The 13,690-nt window shown below is 43.5% G+C and overlaps 2 protein-coding genes across 3 annotated transcripts in view; both read left to right on the top strand.

Annotated features, from left to right (window-relative positions):
* The first annotated feature begins 440 nt into the window (after window positions 1–440).
* On the top strand, window positions 441–4,963 carry klhl42 (kelch-like family, member 42). Of its 2 annotated transcripts, XM_080491612.1 has the most exons (4): window positions 447–575; window positions 740–1,548; window positions 1,620–1,813; window positions 2,683–4,963. In XM_080491612.1, exons 2-4 carry the CDS (start codon window positions 785–787, stop codon window positions 3,141–3,143), a joined length of 1,419 nt encoding a protein of 472 aa, XP_080347738.1. In that variant the 5' UTR covers window positions 447–575; window positions 740–784; the 3' UTR covers window positions 3,144–4,963. The 2 variants fall into 2 exon arrangements, with proteins under 2 accessions (XP_080347737.1, XP_080347738.1); XM_080491611.1 differs by having other exon boundaries at window positions 441–1,548.
* Window positions 4,964–9,262: 4,299 nt separating this feature from the next.
* The window catches only part of nrip2 (nuclear receptor interacting protein 2), a 29,890-nt gene continuing 25,462 nt past the window's right edge, over window positions 9,263–13,690 (top strand). Inside the window, exon 1 of the mRNA XM_080491791.1 lies at window positions 9,263–10,097. Within this exon, the coding sequence (XP_080347917.1) occupies window positions 9,942–10,097 (156 nt within the window). The 5' untranslated portion in view covers window positions 9,263–9,941. The remainder of the gene's footprint in view (window positions 10,098–13,690) is intronic.

The following is a 13,690-nucleotide window of genomic DNA, read 5'->3' as shown; positions in this document are numbered from 1 at the left end:
TTTTGTATGTTTCATATGCTTTATATATGAATATGTTTTCTTTACATCTGTATAAATCACAAACAGGCACTTGTGGCACTTGTATGCCACAATAAAGCTAAAATATTAAGTTTTCCTTATTCCACCTCACCTCTCCCACCTCTGAGTTTGGTTCTGTGGGTTTCTTCCTGTTAAAAGGGAGTTTTTCCTTTCCACCATCTCCTCTGCTTGCTCGTGTGGAATTGTTTGTTTTTTCTTTGTAAAGTATCTTAAGATGACCGTTGCTATACAAATACAATTTTATAGTTATCCTTTTCAAACATTTACCTAAATGTTTAGCAAAGCTATCTTTTTTTTGTTGTTATAATGTATTTCACCTATTCAAATTGAGGCGCTGTGGCAGCTGAGTACAACAGAAGTAGGGGCAGCAGGGGGCAGCAGCGTCCCTTCATTCCTCCCACGAAGAAGAAACCCGGAAGTGACGCATGGCGCAAAATCAAAACAGTTAAAACTTAAGAGCTCTACCGCGTCTGTTTTTGTACAAAATGTGGTTCAAAGTCTGACTGACACCGTCGGAAATCACCTTTTACAGTTAGGCTGATGTTCACAGAGCCTGGAGCGACATTGTCACAGATGGTAAAGTCTCCTTTGTGGGTTTTTTATCGTGCCTCCGGAGCTCCGGGTCGACATATGGGCCGATCATTACCATATATAGCCCGGCGGGAGAGCGCCCAGTGCAGGGAGATGTAAACCGCTCCAGGCTGACAGAGACGACCAAAACAGAGATCAATCCATCCTCTCCACCATGTCATCCGATCAGGTCATTGCCATCGTCATGGAAGACAAGATCTATGAGGTGGATAAGAAGAAGCTGATCGAGAAGAGCGACTACTTCCGAGCTCTGTACAGCTCCGGGATGAGGGAGTCCACCGAGGACTCGGTCCAGCTCCAGGGGCTCAGTGTCCCCGGCCTGGAGCTGGTCCTGGAGTTCATCAACACCTCCAAGGTCCAGGTGGTCAACGAGACCCTGGAGGACCTGATCGAGACCGCCTCCTTCCTGCAGGTCACTTCCATCCTCAAGCTGCTATCATCCGAGATCCGCCAGGAGAACTGCGTGGAGCTCTTCAGCCTCTCCGAGATCTACGGGACGCACGACCTGCGCACCTCCTGCCTCAAGTACATGACTTGCTACTATCACCCCATGCTGAGGAGGCCCGAGTTCAGCAGCCTACCACTTGCTGTCCGGGACCAGGTCAAGGAGACGCGCATGAAGGGCACCGCCACCCTGGTGGCTATCGGGGACTTCGCCTGCCTGTCCCTGGACGTGCCGGATCAGGACGAACCCTGGTCCATGCTGAGGTACGGAGAGGTGGAGCAACGCTGGAAGCCACTGGCCAACAACCTGCCTCCAGACATGATCAACGTCAGAGGGTACGGATCGGCCGTCCTGGACAACTACCTGTTCATCGTGGGCGGCTACAGGATGACGAATCAGGAGATCTCTGCTGTGCACTGCTACAACCCCTGCAGGAACGAGTGGAACCAGGTGTCCCCGCTCAACCAGAAGAGGTAGTAACACATTCCAGATCCATGCCGCTCCACCTCTGATGCTGTAGCACTCACTCTGCCCTCTTGTTCAGGTCCAACTTCAAGCTTCTGGCAGTGCAAGGGAAGCTGTACGCTGTGGGAGGTCAGTGTCTGGGCACGGTGGAGTGTTACAGCCCGGAGCTGGATTGGTGGACCTGCGTCTCCTCCATGCCCGACCCATTGGCCGAGTTCTCAGCCTGCGAGTGTCAGGGGATGATCTACGTCATGGGAGGATACACCACGAGAGGTGGGTGAGGAAGAGTCCAAGAAATGATCCTCACAAAGACACATGTGACTAAAAAACAGTGGCCTCTATTCTTCCAACGAGCTTCATTTTCTTATCAGTAATTACAGTTTTTCTCTTTTTAACAGATCATTTTAATCAAAGCCACAAACATTTGACTTCATACCACAACATTCATAACCTTCTAAAGCTAAGTATCGTAAGGCATTTTCCTTATGGACAATCCTGAGTACTCACCTCCAAACTTACATTTCAATTAAAATGCATCTTTACTTTTGAAAACATTCTACTGTAATAGCTATTTTTTGGCCAAAAACTAAATAAATATGCAGAATTTTCCATCTCAAATGTGCCAAATTAATATTTTCCCTAGTGTTAAAAAAACGATAACCCTCCCACAATATAGCATAACTACGTCTACATAACCATGTTTCTGTTCAATGATAACAAAAATCCTTTAGTTTTCACATGTTTCTAAAATTAAAAAAGCATTTTCACTGTTTCTTGGCCTTCTGATGATTTTTATTCAGTAATCGCTGAAATAAACATTTGACATATTATATCTGTTTGTTTTTTCACTTCAGTTTTCTCACCACCAGATTGAACAGGGTTTGTTATGATTTTGTCGCTGTAGATTTTTCACAAAATGTACAATGAGTGTTTCAGCCCAATTATGAGTTAACTTTTACTTTAGCTGTGTTGCATTCTGCATGTTTTTACGAACCTTCCCTGACGGCATGACTGTGGGGCTTGTTTGATACCAACAAGGTAGATCTCTTTTAAGATCTTCTTTGGCCCACAGGCCTTATGACACCACTGGTCTAGATGTTCTGTGTGAAAGTGTGGATGTTTTTTCTCTGCCCTCCTGACAGATAGGAACATGAGCGTCCTCCAATACTGCCCCACCTCCGACACCTGGACAGCGTTTCGTTCCTGCTCCGTGCACATCCGCAAGCAGCAGATGCTCTCGGTGGAGGGCACCATCTACCTGGTGGGCGGCTACACCCACGAGCTGGAGGCGGGCCAGCGGCGGCAGCAGCGGCGTCCCAGCCAGACGGAGGACGTCCTGACGGTGCAGTCCTACAACGTCACCACGGGGGAGTGGGTCCAGCTGAAGGAGAACACGTCCAAGTCGGGCCTGAACCTGACGTGCACGCTGCACAACGACGGCATCTACATCATGAGCCGGGACTTCAGCCTGTCCACCAGCCTGGAGCACCGCGTCTTCCTCAAATACAACATTTTCTCCGACGCCTGGGAGGCCTTCAGGCGCTTCCCGGCTCTGGGTCAGAACATGCTGCTGTGCTCGCTTTACCTCCCCAACGTGCTCTGACTGACAGACAGGAGCAGCTTTAACCAGCCTTTGTACTAAACAAACAGGGCTCGGTGGCTTTATCAGAACAGTGTGCGGTGGCTGTGTGGTTCCCCGGTGACCTCAAACGCGCTACATTGTACATACTGCTGCAGATGCAAAAACTAAAACTTTATTTTGTGAACAACGGCCCGGAGGTCAACAACACCAGATTCTAGTCAGAGTATACAACTGAAGCTAGTTACGCATACTGTGTTTGACCACTAGAGGTCACTACAGGACAACAGAATGCTGCCACAATGAAACAGATAAGCTCGGAACAGCCGCTGCTGGACCGCAATTATCAACTACGTCAGTTACAAATGAACATAGAGAAATGAATCACCAAGAAGTTTTATAGTCTGGAAAATACGGTGATTAGAAGCTCGTCTATATTTTAAGAATTGAGAACGCTCGCTGCTGCTTCCTCAAAAAAAAAAAAAAAAACCTCTTCAGAAGTGGACATGCGCCATATCGTCAGCACGTTTTTGGTCCTTTTCACCTGTTTGGACAGAAAATTTGCTTGAATGCTAAAGTAAACACATTAAGTTCTTTATCTCGAGTGGCAGGAAAAGTGTTGCCTTTTCTTTCATTCTGAAACCAACAGGAAGAGAAATAAGTAGTGTTGAAGCTTTGAATTATTTTATTTAAACACATTTTTTGAGCGAGTGAAAAACTGATTGAAGATTGAGCAGATATTGAAGATTAATAGCTTTTTATTGCCATTGGATCTTTACAGTTGTTAACTATTGTAAAAACATGAGAGAACTTCCTACATGGCATCAGATGAAACATGTGCAGGGACCTGGTTCCTCCTCATCCTCCTCTGATGACTAAATATTGCATATTGAGAAGCTAAAAGCGCAATTCTTAATGGAGATTAGAGATCTAAAGTGTCATAAAATAGCACAGCAAACTGAATAGTTCATGATTCAGCAGGGTGGAGGAGTTTTTGGAAATACTCTGAGAGCAGCAGGAAGTGTTTTTGAGAGTCACCGACGAGCACGTTTCCAAATCTACGGGCCGTTTATTCCCATTGTTTACACTCCAAATGTGGCATTTTCCACAAATCTTCGCCGCAATCCTTGAAATATGACACACTCCTCGTCTTTATGTACACAGCAGATAATCCTGAGGATGATGGTTTTACATTGCCAGTAATGGGAGACTTTTTTTTTTTTTTTGGAGCTTCTTTTAAAGCCAGTGGACCCCAGCCGGGGTCCGGGTCTCACTTGGTGGACTCCAGAGATGGCAGGGAGAAGCCCGGGGCCACGCCTCCCCCGAGGGTGTCAAAATCAGATTTGCACATGTCAAAGAAAACCACAGTAAGAAGCGTTCTTATTGGGGACTCTGCCCGCTGCTGTTATTTCTTGTTGTACGTCTTTGAGAGCAGGTGTTGGGCTTCTTCGCTCCAGAGATCAGACAGGGACTCAGAACTGAAACGGCTGGGATGAAAAGCCTGAATCACAATTGTATGAACTGAATGATGCACACGTGCCTTCTGCAACCTCTGTTAACAGCGGCTTGATGTTAAAAAAAAAAAGAAGCACAAAATGCAAGACTGTATTTTACTTTACATTGCCAGCAACTGACCAAAACTGCTGTGGTTTTCTTTCTTTTTAAGGTACTCTTTAATTTCTTTTGTAAATAATCTCGTTGGGTGTTCTGTCTCGAGAAAAGAAAGCCAGTGTTCAGTAATGAGATTACTTTCAATGTTTGATATGATGGATTTTCACATTTTCTGGACGTCCCCTGTTTGGAAACTTTGTTCATGACAATAAAAATGACATTGGGGGAGTTTGATTGGTCTCATTGATTCACGTAAAGCATTGGCAATTTTTAAATATAAGTATTGGTTGTTCCTTATGTGTCCACTAGTGGTCACACTGTTTCAGTGAAAGGTTATAAACCATTTATGTATTTACACATATTTCGAGCTACATAACCATATATTTATCATCAAAGTCTTATCAGGAAGGTGAGTTTGGGCCAAAAAGAAAAATATTAAAAACCTCCTAAAATTGGGGTGTATTCATATTTTTGGAAAAAATTTAACTAACCCAACTCTTATCACGTGAAGTACAATTACAAGTTTTAAATGTCTTCTCTCCATCTACATAATGGAAAGTGCTGCTATATTAATGTCATAAAGCTTCAATAGAGATTACAAGCTGTTTATAGCATGAACATATTTTTTATGATGGGAAAACTTCATATGTCTCTTTCCCTGTGGTGTGAAACATGAGCTGAAGAGTGACTCCAGTCTCTGGAGGATAATCGGCTTCATTCCTTCCCAGGAAACGTTGGCATAAATACCCACATCCCTCTGATTCTGCTCGTTACTGGCTCAACGTCAAAATTTAATCTCTGCTGTATTACAGAAAACTATTAGAAGACACTTTTCTTAACAGCTGAGAGACTTTGAAGGATACTGCTTTTGTACATTTAAAAAAAGAAAGGGAGAAAACTATTAAATGTAATGATGTGTAATGATGAGGTTGTACTCCACAAGACAAAGAAAACAAACTGTGATGAAACACAATTTCCAGTTTCAAGCGATGAAACAATAATAAAAACTGAATGTAAGATGGAAGTTACTAATAACAAATACGTCACTTTTATTAAGTAATACGATTTTCAAGTATATCATTTACTAATAATTGCCATTTGTTTTTCGTGCGTGCAGAAATCTAAAGTGTGACGGCGAGCAGGATGAAGACAAGTCGCACATAAAGAAGCCGCCAAACGCCTTCATGAGCTTCCCTAAGGAGCAGAGGACAATTGTGTCGGCGGCGCTCGGGGTGACACACAGCAAAGAGGCGGGGAAGAGGGGAAGTGTGTTCTGCTCCTCCATGTTGGAGATACGATTTGTTCCTCATGTTTGGAAGCTGGCATGTGTGTCCATGTGTGTCCGTGTGTGTGCTGACCATGTCTTGACTTCTCTCCACGGTGGAAGTTATTATCACATCAGGAGAAGGAGAAATACTTCCAGCAGGCAAGAGCAGAAGCCCAGCTCCATGCACAGAAACATCCGGGATGGTCGGCCAGAAAAAAACTATGTATGAACTTCTCTCATCACGTGTCGCTCATAAAGGTTCACATGACCTCACTAGCTTGGTTAAAAGGACATTTTCTGTTTTTAGGGGGACAATCAACTGCAGAAAAGAGGTACGACCACAACAAGACCAACTTTCTCTGGATCAATGCTTTAAAGTGACGAACTGGATTAGATCGTTCAACGCACAAGAAATATTAAGCTGTGTTTTTTTAAAGAATTCAGTGAAACTCTTTCGTCACATGAACGTCAAATACAAAACCAACATTCTTATGAACATGATACTTCATACATACTGAAGACAGTTGTGGTTTTTCTTTCTGTTGCAGTGCGTACACGGAATCACAACACTGAGACCTCAGAAGCTGCTCGACCCTCCGACTCACTGGCCGACAGGAAACCATGAACCTCTGAAAGATACAGCCAGGTGTTCTGAAGCTCCGGTATCCAGCCTCAGCCGACCGTTATACAGCCACATCTTGGTTCTTCTTCTCCACTCGGACTCATCCTCACATTCAGTTTCCCCCGGTCCAGAGGACCAAGCAAGAAATCTCCAGCGATGGAGCAGAGCGACGGTTTTCTTTCTCACAATAAATAAGAATGAAAACCATTCAGTACCATCCTATCATGATTTGTGTTTACTACCACAGCATAAGTAGCATTAATGAAGTGTCATTTTATCCTCTTTGTTTTGATTCTTCTTCACCTGATGATTTATGATGCCTAAAAGCACAAACAAAAAAAAACTGTCCACAACAGTGGAAACACACGAGTTTCTGGTTTTGCTTCTCCTTATGAAAACAGATCGAATTTCTTCTTCTATGAGTCATTGCTTCAGCTATCACTGAAGATGTTTCATCATCTGCTTTCCTATTGTAATCGGATTTCATCAATGTCAGGAATTTCAAAGTGGGTAACTGTGGACGCCGGTTCGAGTCCTGATGTGTGTGGACATTTTCCCCCAAAACCTGAAGTTTTAAGCAGTGCTGACACGACATAAAAACACGTAGACAAGCCACACATCATTATCATCTTAGAAACGTTATTCATAACACATTGTCAACAGTTCAACATTACAAACTGCCCTGAGTGATCGATGACAATGTTACGTGAACAAGTACAAGAGTGCAAGGATAAAATATAAGAAATTAAAAGAAAAGAAGAAAGAAAAATGTACATCCCCTGTTTGGGGGGGTTGAGTTTATGTAAATACTTGTGAAGTACAGATTTCTGCTGTTTGAATTAGTTTGTCAAAGTATTTAATTGACAGAATATAATGTCTGCGCTGGAGGAAAGCAATAAAAAAATTTTTTTTAATTACAAACTCACATACTTTCTGTATGTTGTCTGGTCGTTGCTTGTTTCTAGCTTTGTGCATTAATTTAGTTGTTTCGAATTCTACCAGATCAGGGAGTTTTAGTAGGACGGAATATATAAATAAGGCTTTAGTGTGATTCTAGAAGCTTTCTGAACCAAGAACTCTTCTGGAGTGTGCACAACTGTCGGAGTGAGGATTTGTAGGTGTTGCCCCACGCTTCCACACAGTAATTAAAATATGACAGTATTAGTGAACAGTATATTATATGCAGTGCTTTGCTGTATAAGAAGTATTTTGCTTTTCTGAGGACTGAAACATTTTTGGATAATTTAGTTTGAACATGTTTGATATGAGGTTTCCAACAGATGTTTTCATCAATTATCACCCAGAGAAACTTAATTTCTTGAACCCTCTCTACTTTCACACCCGCTATCATGACTTTTACGTCACTTTTCCCCTCATAATCACCAAACACCATACATTTTGTTTGATCCATGTTTAGTGATAGCTTATTCATGTCAAACTACTTTTTTAATTTGTTTAATTCTCATGTAATTTCATTACTGAGCTGCTCTAAGTTCTCCTCTGTCCAGAAAATGTTTGTTTCGTCAGCAAACAAAACAAAATGAAGTATTGGTGATAAAACTCTCCAGTTTTATGAAGCGGGATGACAGTTTTCACAGTCTTCATTTCTTTTGTGAATTTACCAGATAGGAATGACTACTTTCATTCTTGTCATTCGACTTGTGTATATTGTGCTTATTTCTTCATATTATTCTGTATTAAATTACTCATTGTTTACAAACAATTATCTCTCCTGGCCCTCATGTGGATAATCAGTATTAGTCACAAATTTCAGGTGAGATTTTGTGTGTGCCTACCAATGTGTGCGTGTCTCTGAGAGAGAGGGGGGATAATGTGTATGTGTAATAACAACAGTAACGAAGTAAAAAAAAAAAAGTAGCAGAATATGAAGTAGCAGCTTTTCCACCAGCAGGGGGCAGCACATGCTTTCCAAACAACAAACAGCACAGAAGGGATTCAATATTTTCCACTTCACCTTCACAAGGTCTCCTGCTTTCAGACAAACATCCTCTGTTAGAAAAGCTCTCCCTGTTGTCGTCTGCTGGCAGCAGCGATGTAAAGAAAGAGTTGATCAGAGCTCACACACACCTGGAGGCCCGATCCCAGCTGCTGTTACAACGCGTCGCAGACTGGAGGTCAGATGGATGAGATATTTATAGTTTACCAGATGATGGATGGATGGAGGGGATTGGATTGTTTAATTCATGGTGTCTGTCACCGGGGGATGCTGAGGAGATCAATATTCGCCATCAGTGGTGTGGATTGATCCTCACCGTGGGGTCAGATCGCAGCCATCGCTCTCTCACCTCCACCCAACGTGTCAGAGTGGGCTTCACCTCCGAGGCCCAGGGAGGAAACAGAGGAGGATGTTTGGATGGTTGTGATGTTCATATTGCGTTCTTCGATGTTCACGATGTTCACATCATGTTCTACGATTTCACCACAACAGCGTCTGAGCGTTTCTCCTGGCTGACATTAGAGCGCAGAGCAGGGTGAAGATGATTTGAGAAAAACTGGCTCGAAATTTCTGTGGTGGGTCTGTTTTGAGTGTGTGATGGAAAAAGGAGAGAGAGTTAGGGGGGGGGGGGTGGGGTGGCGATCGAGAGAGGAGATAGAAAGGATGCAAGAGAGGGGGAGAAAGATGGGGGGAAAGAGAGCAAAGAGAGAGAGGGATGAAGAGAAAGAGAAAAATGTGAGAGAAGAAATGAAAGAGAATAAGAGTGAGGAAGAAAGAGAAGCTAAGAGCAAAAATGTGTGTGTGTGTGTGTGAGAGAGAGAGAGAGAGAGAGAGAGAGAGAGAGAGAGAGAGAGAGAGAGAGAGAGAGAGAGAGAGAGAGAGAGAGAGAGAGAGAGGCGGTGGGGAGGAGAATCACTCTTTCAGATTCAGTCACACCTTCCTCTCAGACTCTCGCAGACAGAAGACATCCTCACATCGTGCGAGGAAGATGCACATCATCAGAGGAGCGTCCAGGACCGGAGAATAGCACACACACACTCACACACACACACACACGCTCACACTCACATACACACACACCCACACACTCACACACACACTCTCTCACACACTCAGAGGCAGCAGAGAGCCCAGAGGGAAGGACGGCAGCACCTCAGAGAGGACAACACGGACTGCAACAGGATTGTGCTGCCTCTGAAAGGACGTCTGCGTCGACCTGAGGGGAGGCTTCTCCTCTTCGTCCTCCCTCTGCTGCACCACCTCCCACTGTCCTGCTCCTGCTGCTCCTGCTGCTCCTGCTGCTCCTCCTGCCAGAGCTACGGTCTCCGTGCATCTGTGCACAGCATCGGAGACGACTGCTCCACCATGAGTGAGGCCAAGAAAGGTGAACTGGCCATCCGGGACAAAGCCATCCTGCACCAGCAGAGGCGTCTCAAGCAGGCCACCCAGTTCACGCACAAGGACTCGGCTGACCTCCTGCCCCTGGACGGGCTCAAGAGGCTCGGCACCTCCAAAGACCTGGTGAGTGCCGCATAGGCTCGTTTGTTCGCTCACACTATCGTCCCGTTGCAGAGGCTGTCGAGATGCTCGGCCTGAGCTGGAGGACTGTGAGCCGTAGCTCAGCGGAAAGTCCAGCACTGCTGGAGTTTGAACTGACTCCTTGAATATTGCCATTAGAAATGAGTTCTCCACATTACCCACAATGCAACTCAACTGTTGGGTTTTGAGTGTGTTTGTGCAAAAAGTGAGGATGGGTATGTGCGGAAGGTTTATTTCCTTTTGGAGTAGAGTCATATTTCTCAAACTTATGCATTTGTGGGATGATTAGCAGTTTGTGGGCTGAGCCCAGTAAGAAATTGGCCAAACAGCTTTTCTTTGCGGACGACTCTTGTTTTATTGTTGGAATACTGAAATCTGAAGAAATGACACAAACTGTCAATTGCACAATTTTATCCAGATTGTAGAGCATCTTCCTCCACTAACATCAACATAATAGAGCATCTTATTAAGCTTATGCATTTGTGGGATGATTACTCGGTCAGGTCAGGGCTCACACCCTGCTACTGGTACAGGCAGGTTGTAACCCATTACAACCTGCCTCATGGACTAGTTGTCGGCATCTAAATCGGCTTCCTCACCAGTGTATGCTGGTGACGAGGGTGGCATGTCACCCAGCAGGACAAAACAAAAGACCTGTCAAAGGGCGGATGAGGCTCTTTTGAGCCAACGGCCAGCATGTAAGCGGCACCGTGGAGTGCTTAGGGCACAGTTGATAGATTCGACTAAGTCACCATCCACTGCATCCGTCCCCATCTCCAGTCGTCTTGACCTGGTTTTGCCACTGGTCTCAGTTTGGTCCCGGACGAGAGAGTGAGGTTGATGTGGCAAAACTCTTCCTCACTCTAATCAAAATCTTTGCGCAAGTCATCAATCATCTTCTTCATCTTTCGCAGGCAGATAAGGGAGAACTGCACAAACAGCTCCCTCATTTCCCTGTCCACGCTGCACAAGAACCTTCAGAGTGCAGAATGGGCTCACTAGCCCTCTGCGTACCCACAGATGAACCAGTTAATTGATGGTCCTCGTTGTAGCGACGGACAAAATACAGTATATAGCAGTTTGTGGGCTGAGCCCATTACGAAATTTGCCAAACAGCTTTTCTTTGCTGATGACTCTTGTTTTATTGTTGGACGATTGAAATCTGAAGAAATGAGACAAACTGGCAATTGAACCACCTTGATCCACATTTTCTTTTCACGTCAGTTGGATCTAGTAGTTTAACATCAAGAATGTGTTGTATATTAAGCTTACTGACAGATCACTTTTACACCATGTATTATTTTACCAGACGATCAAACGCATTGTGCTGCATTCAAGTGCTCCACGGACAACCCAGTCGTGGTTCGTCGTCGTGCTTGTGAAGCAAGAAAATCTAACTTTTGAAGTCCTCCTCCACATTTCTCTGTCGACAACTCGACACTGAATCAGACATAATGCTGCTGTGCAGAAACGACAGGCTTTGTTTAGTGTTTTGACCTGTTTTGGCTGTTGTAGGAAAAAATAAACAGGCCTGTAGTGGTTGACTAATCCCTCGATCTGGCTGAGCAAAGTAAGATTTGACGAACAGGACTGTTTCATTGTTGAGGCAAGAGTTTAAAAAGTGAGGATAACATGACAGCTTAGCTTGTGCTGCCTTCAGCTGCTCTTCTGACAATCCAGTCCTGAGGTCCTTCCTTTTTTTTTTTTTTTTTTTTTTTTACAGTTGTGGTGTGTTAATGTGCTTGTTTACTTTTTTTAGTTACATTTTTACTGTCCTGCACATTTCTGCTTAATCAAGTGTTTTTAGTTCAGGAACAAAATCTGATCACTTTAAATGAAGCATTATAATCACATAGGTAATAGCTGCACAGTATTATGAGTTTGTCTCGTTGTCATTAGCTCATAAATAGGTTTCTATTAAAGAGATCTAACATCCAGATTCTAGAGCATCTTCCTCCCTCTAACAGTTATAACTCCAAATTATATCTGCGACAAAAAAAAAAGCAATCTTTGTATTATTTTGTTTTTATCCAGACTGTATCTGTGCACAATCATTTTATTTTTTCTGATTAATTTTGTCTGTTTGGATTTGTAAAATCTTGTTTTGTTTCCCTCTGGGAGACTTAATGAGTGACTCGGTTATTAGACGGATACACACAGACCTGACAGCTCAGGTAATGTGTCACAGCAACACCACAATAATAGAGGCCGAAAAGTAATTAGGAGTAATGCACCAAACAATCTAGTTACTTTTCCTTTCTGCGACCAGCAGTAATGCTACTACTTTGCTCTCACGATAATGAAATTAGGATATCAGAATCTGCAATCTTAACTTGATTTTACCCAGAATGTATTTGGAAACAAAATGATGCAATGTAAATTGAGTGTAAACAAGACAAGAAGATACCACCATTGAAAACAATGGGTGGAATAACACATATGAGCTGAATCGGGACTAACTCACAGGAAACTCATTTAACCAAAACGGTTCATTTCCTCTAATAGGCACAAAGACAACCTCAAAAAATCAATGCAGCAACAAAATAATAAAAAAAAAAAAACATAATTATGTTTTTGAAGGGTTTTTCAAGACTTTTTTCATACCCTTGTGACTTTGTGAAGCTTAGATGACATACTGGTGAATAAACCATAATGGGAAGTGTTAAAGTGATTATGTTTATTAATTGAGCATCTTATGCAACGTTTGTCATCCAGGCCTATTTGATCCACCCTGAAGGCAGTTTTCAAACATATTGAAAGATGTTTTAATAAGCGAGGTTTATCTTGAATTGCCTCGTTGTCACTTTGACAGTCTCACTGCTGATTAAATATTCAATATAAACTACAACAGAAATTGTAATTATGAACCTTGTGCTGTTCAAAATAGTAAATATACTCTATTTAAGGCCAAATAAAACATATAATAAATAAAACGAGCTAATTCTGTCCTTGACCACCATTTTCTTTCAGCTTTGAGGCATTTCTTGACTATACGTGCTGCAAAGAGCAGCCTCGAAATGGAATTCATCATCATACGGAGGCATGAAAGATTCAGCGAGCGGCTCTTTGCATACAGAGGAGGGGAAAAGTGTTATAGTTCACTGCACAGTGGCTTTACGCTTACAAACACACACACAAACACACACACACACACTTTAAGTTTGACATATAGGATGGAAGACGGTCCTCCATGTAAAGTGGGACCTTCCCATTATGAACCCGACTCGTTGCGTACAATGCGGGGGAAATCCCTGTAACAATTTATGACTCCATCGCTCCACCAACCGCTCTGGTTCCCAGAATCCCCACGAGTCTCCCGGCACCTCCATCCAATCCATCTGGCAGCGCTCTGCACACATCACACTGTGAAGCATTTAACGTCTGCCAGATCTTAATACCAACATTTGCTGCTGGAGAATTGTCGCTCCCGCCTCCTCCCTCGAGTTTGACAGAGCCACATGCATCAAACGACGGCGATGCTCTCCGTTCTCCGGCGTCAGGCGCCTGGTCAGGTCTGATTTGATGCTGGAGGGAGAGATCCGAGCACCCTGCTAACTGAAAATGAGGATTCACAG

Source organism: Lipophrys pholis (genome assembly GCF_963383615.2).
Source record: "Lipophrys pholis genome assembly, chromosome: 22".
NCBI lineage: Eukaryota > Metazoa > Chordata > Actinopteri > Blenniiformes > Blenniidae > Lipophrys > Lipophrys pholis.
Note: the sequence above shows the minus strand (reverse complement) of the source record. Positions and strands in the feature narration are given on the sequence as shown.

Bases quoted from the DNA above. Each gene is read 5' to 3' on its own strand.
- klhl42 (XM_080491611.1), top strand. From the start codon at position 785: ATGTCATCCGATCAGGTCATTGCCATCGTCATGGAAGACAAGATCTAT. The intron at 1,549-1,619 runs GTAGTAACACAT...CCTCTTGTTCAG, and splicing joins TCCCCGCTCAACCAGAAGAG to GTCCAACTTCAAGCTTCTGG. The intron at 1,814-2,682 runs GTGGGTGAGGAA...CCCTCCTGACAG, and splicing joins GGGAGGATACACCACGAGAG to ATAGGAACATGAGCGTCCTC.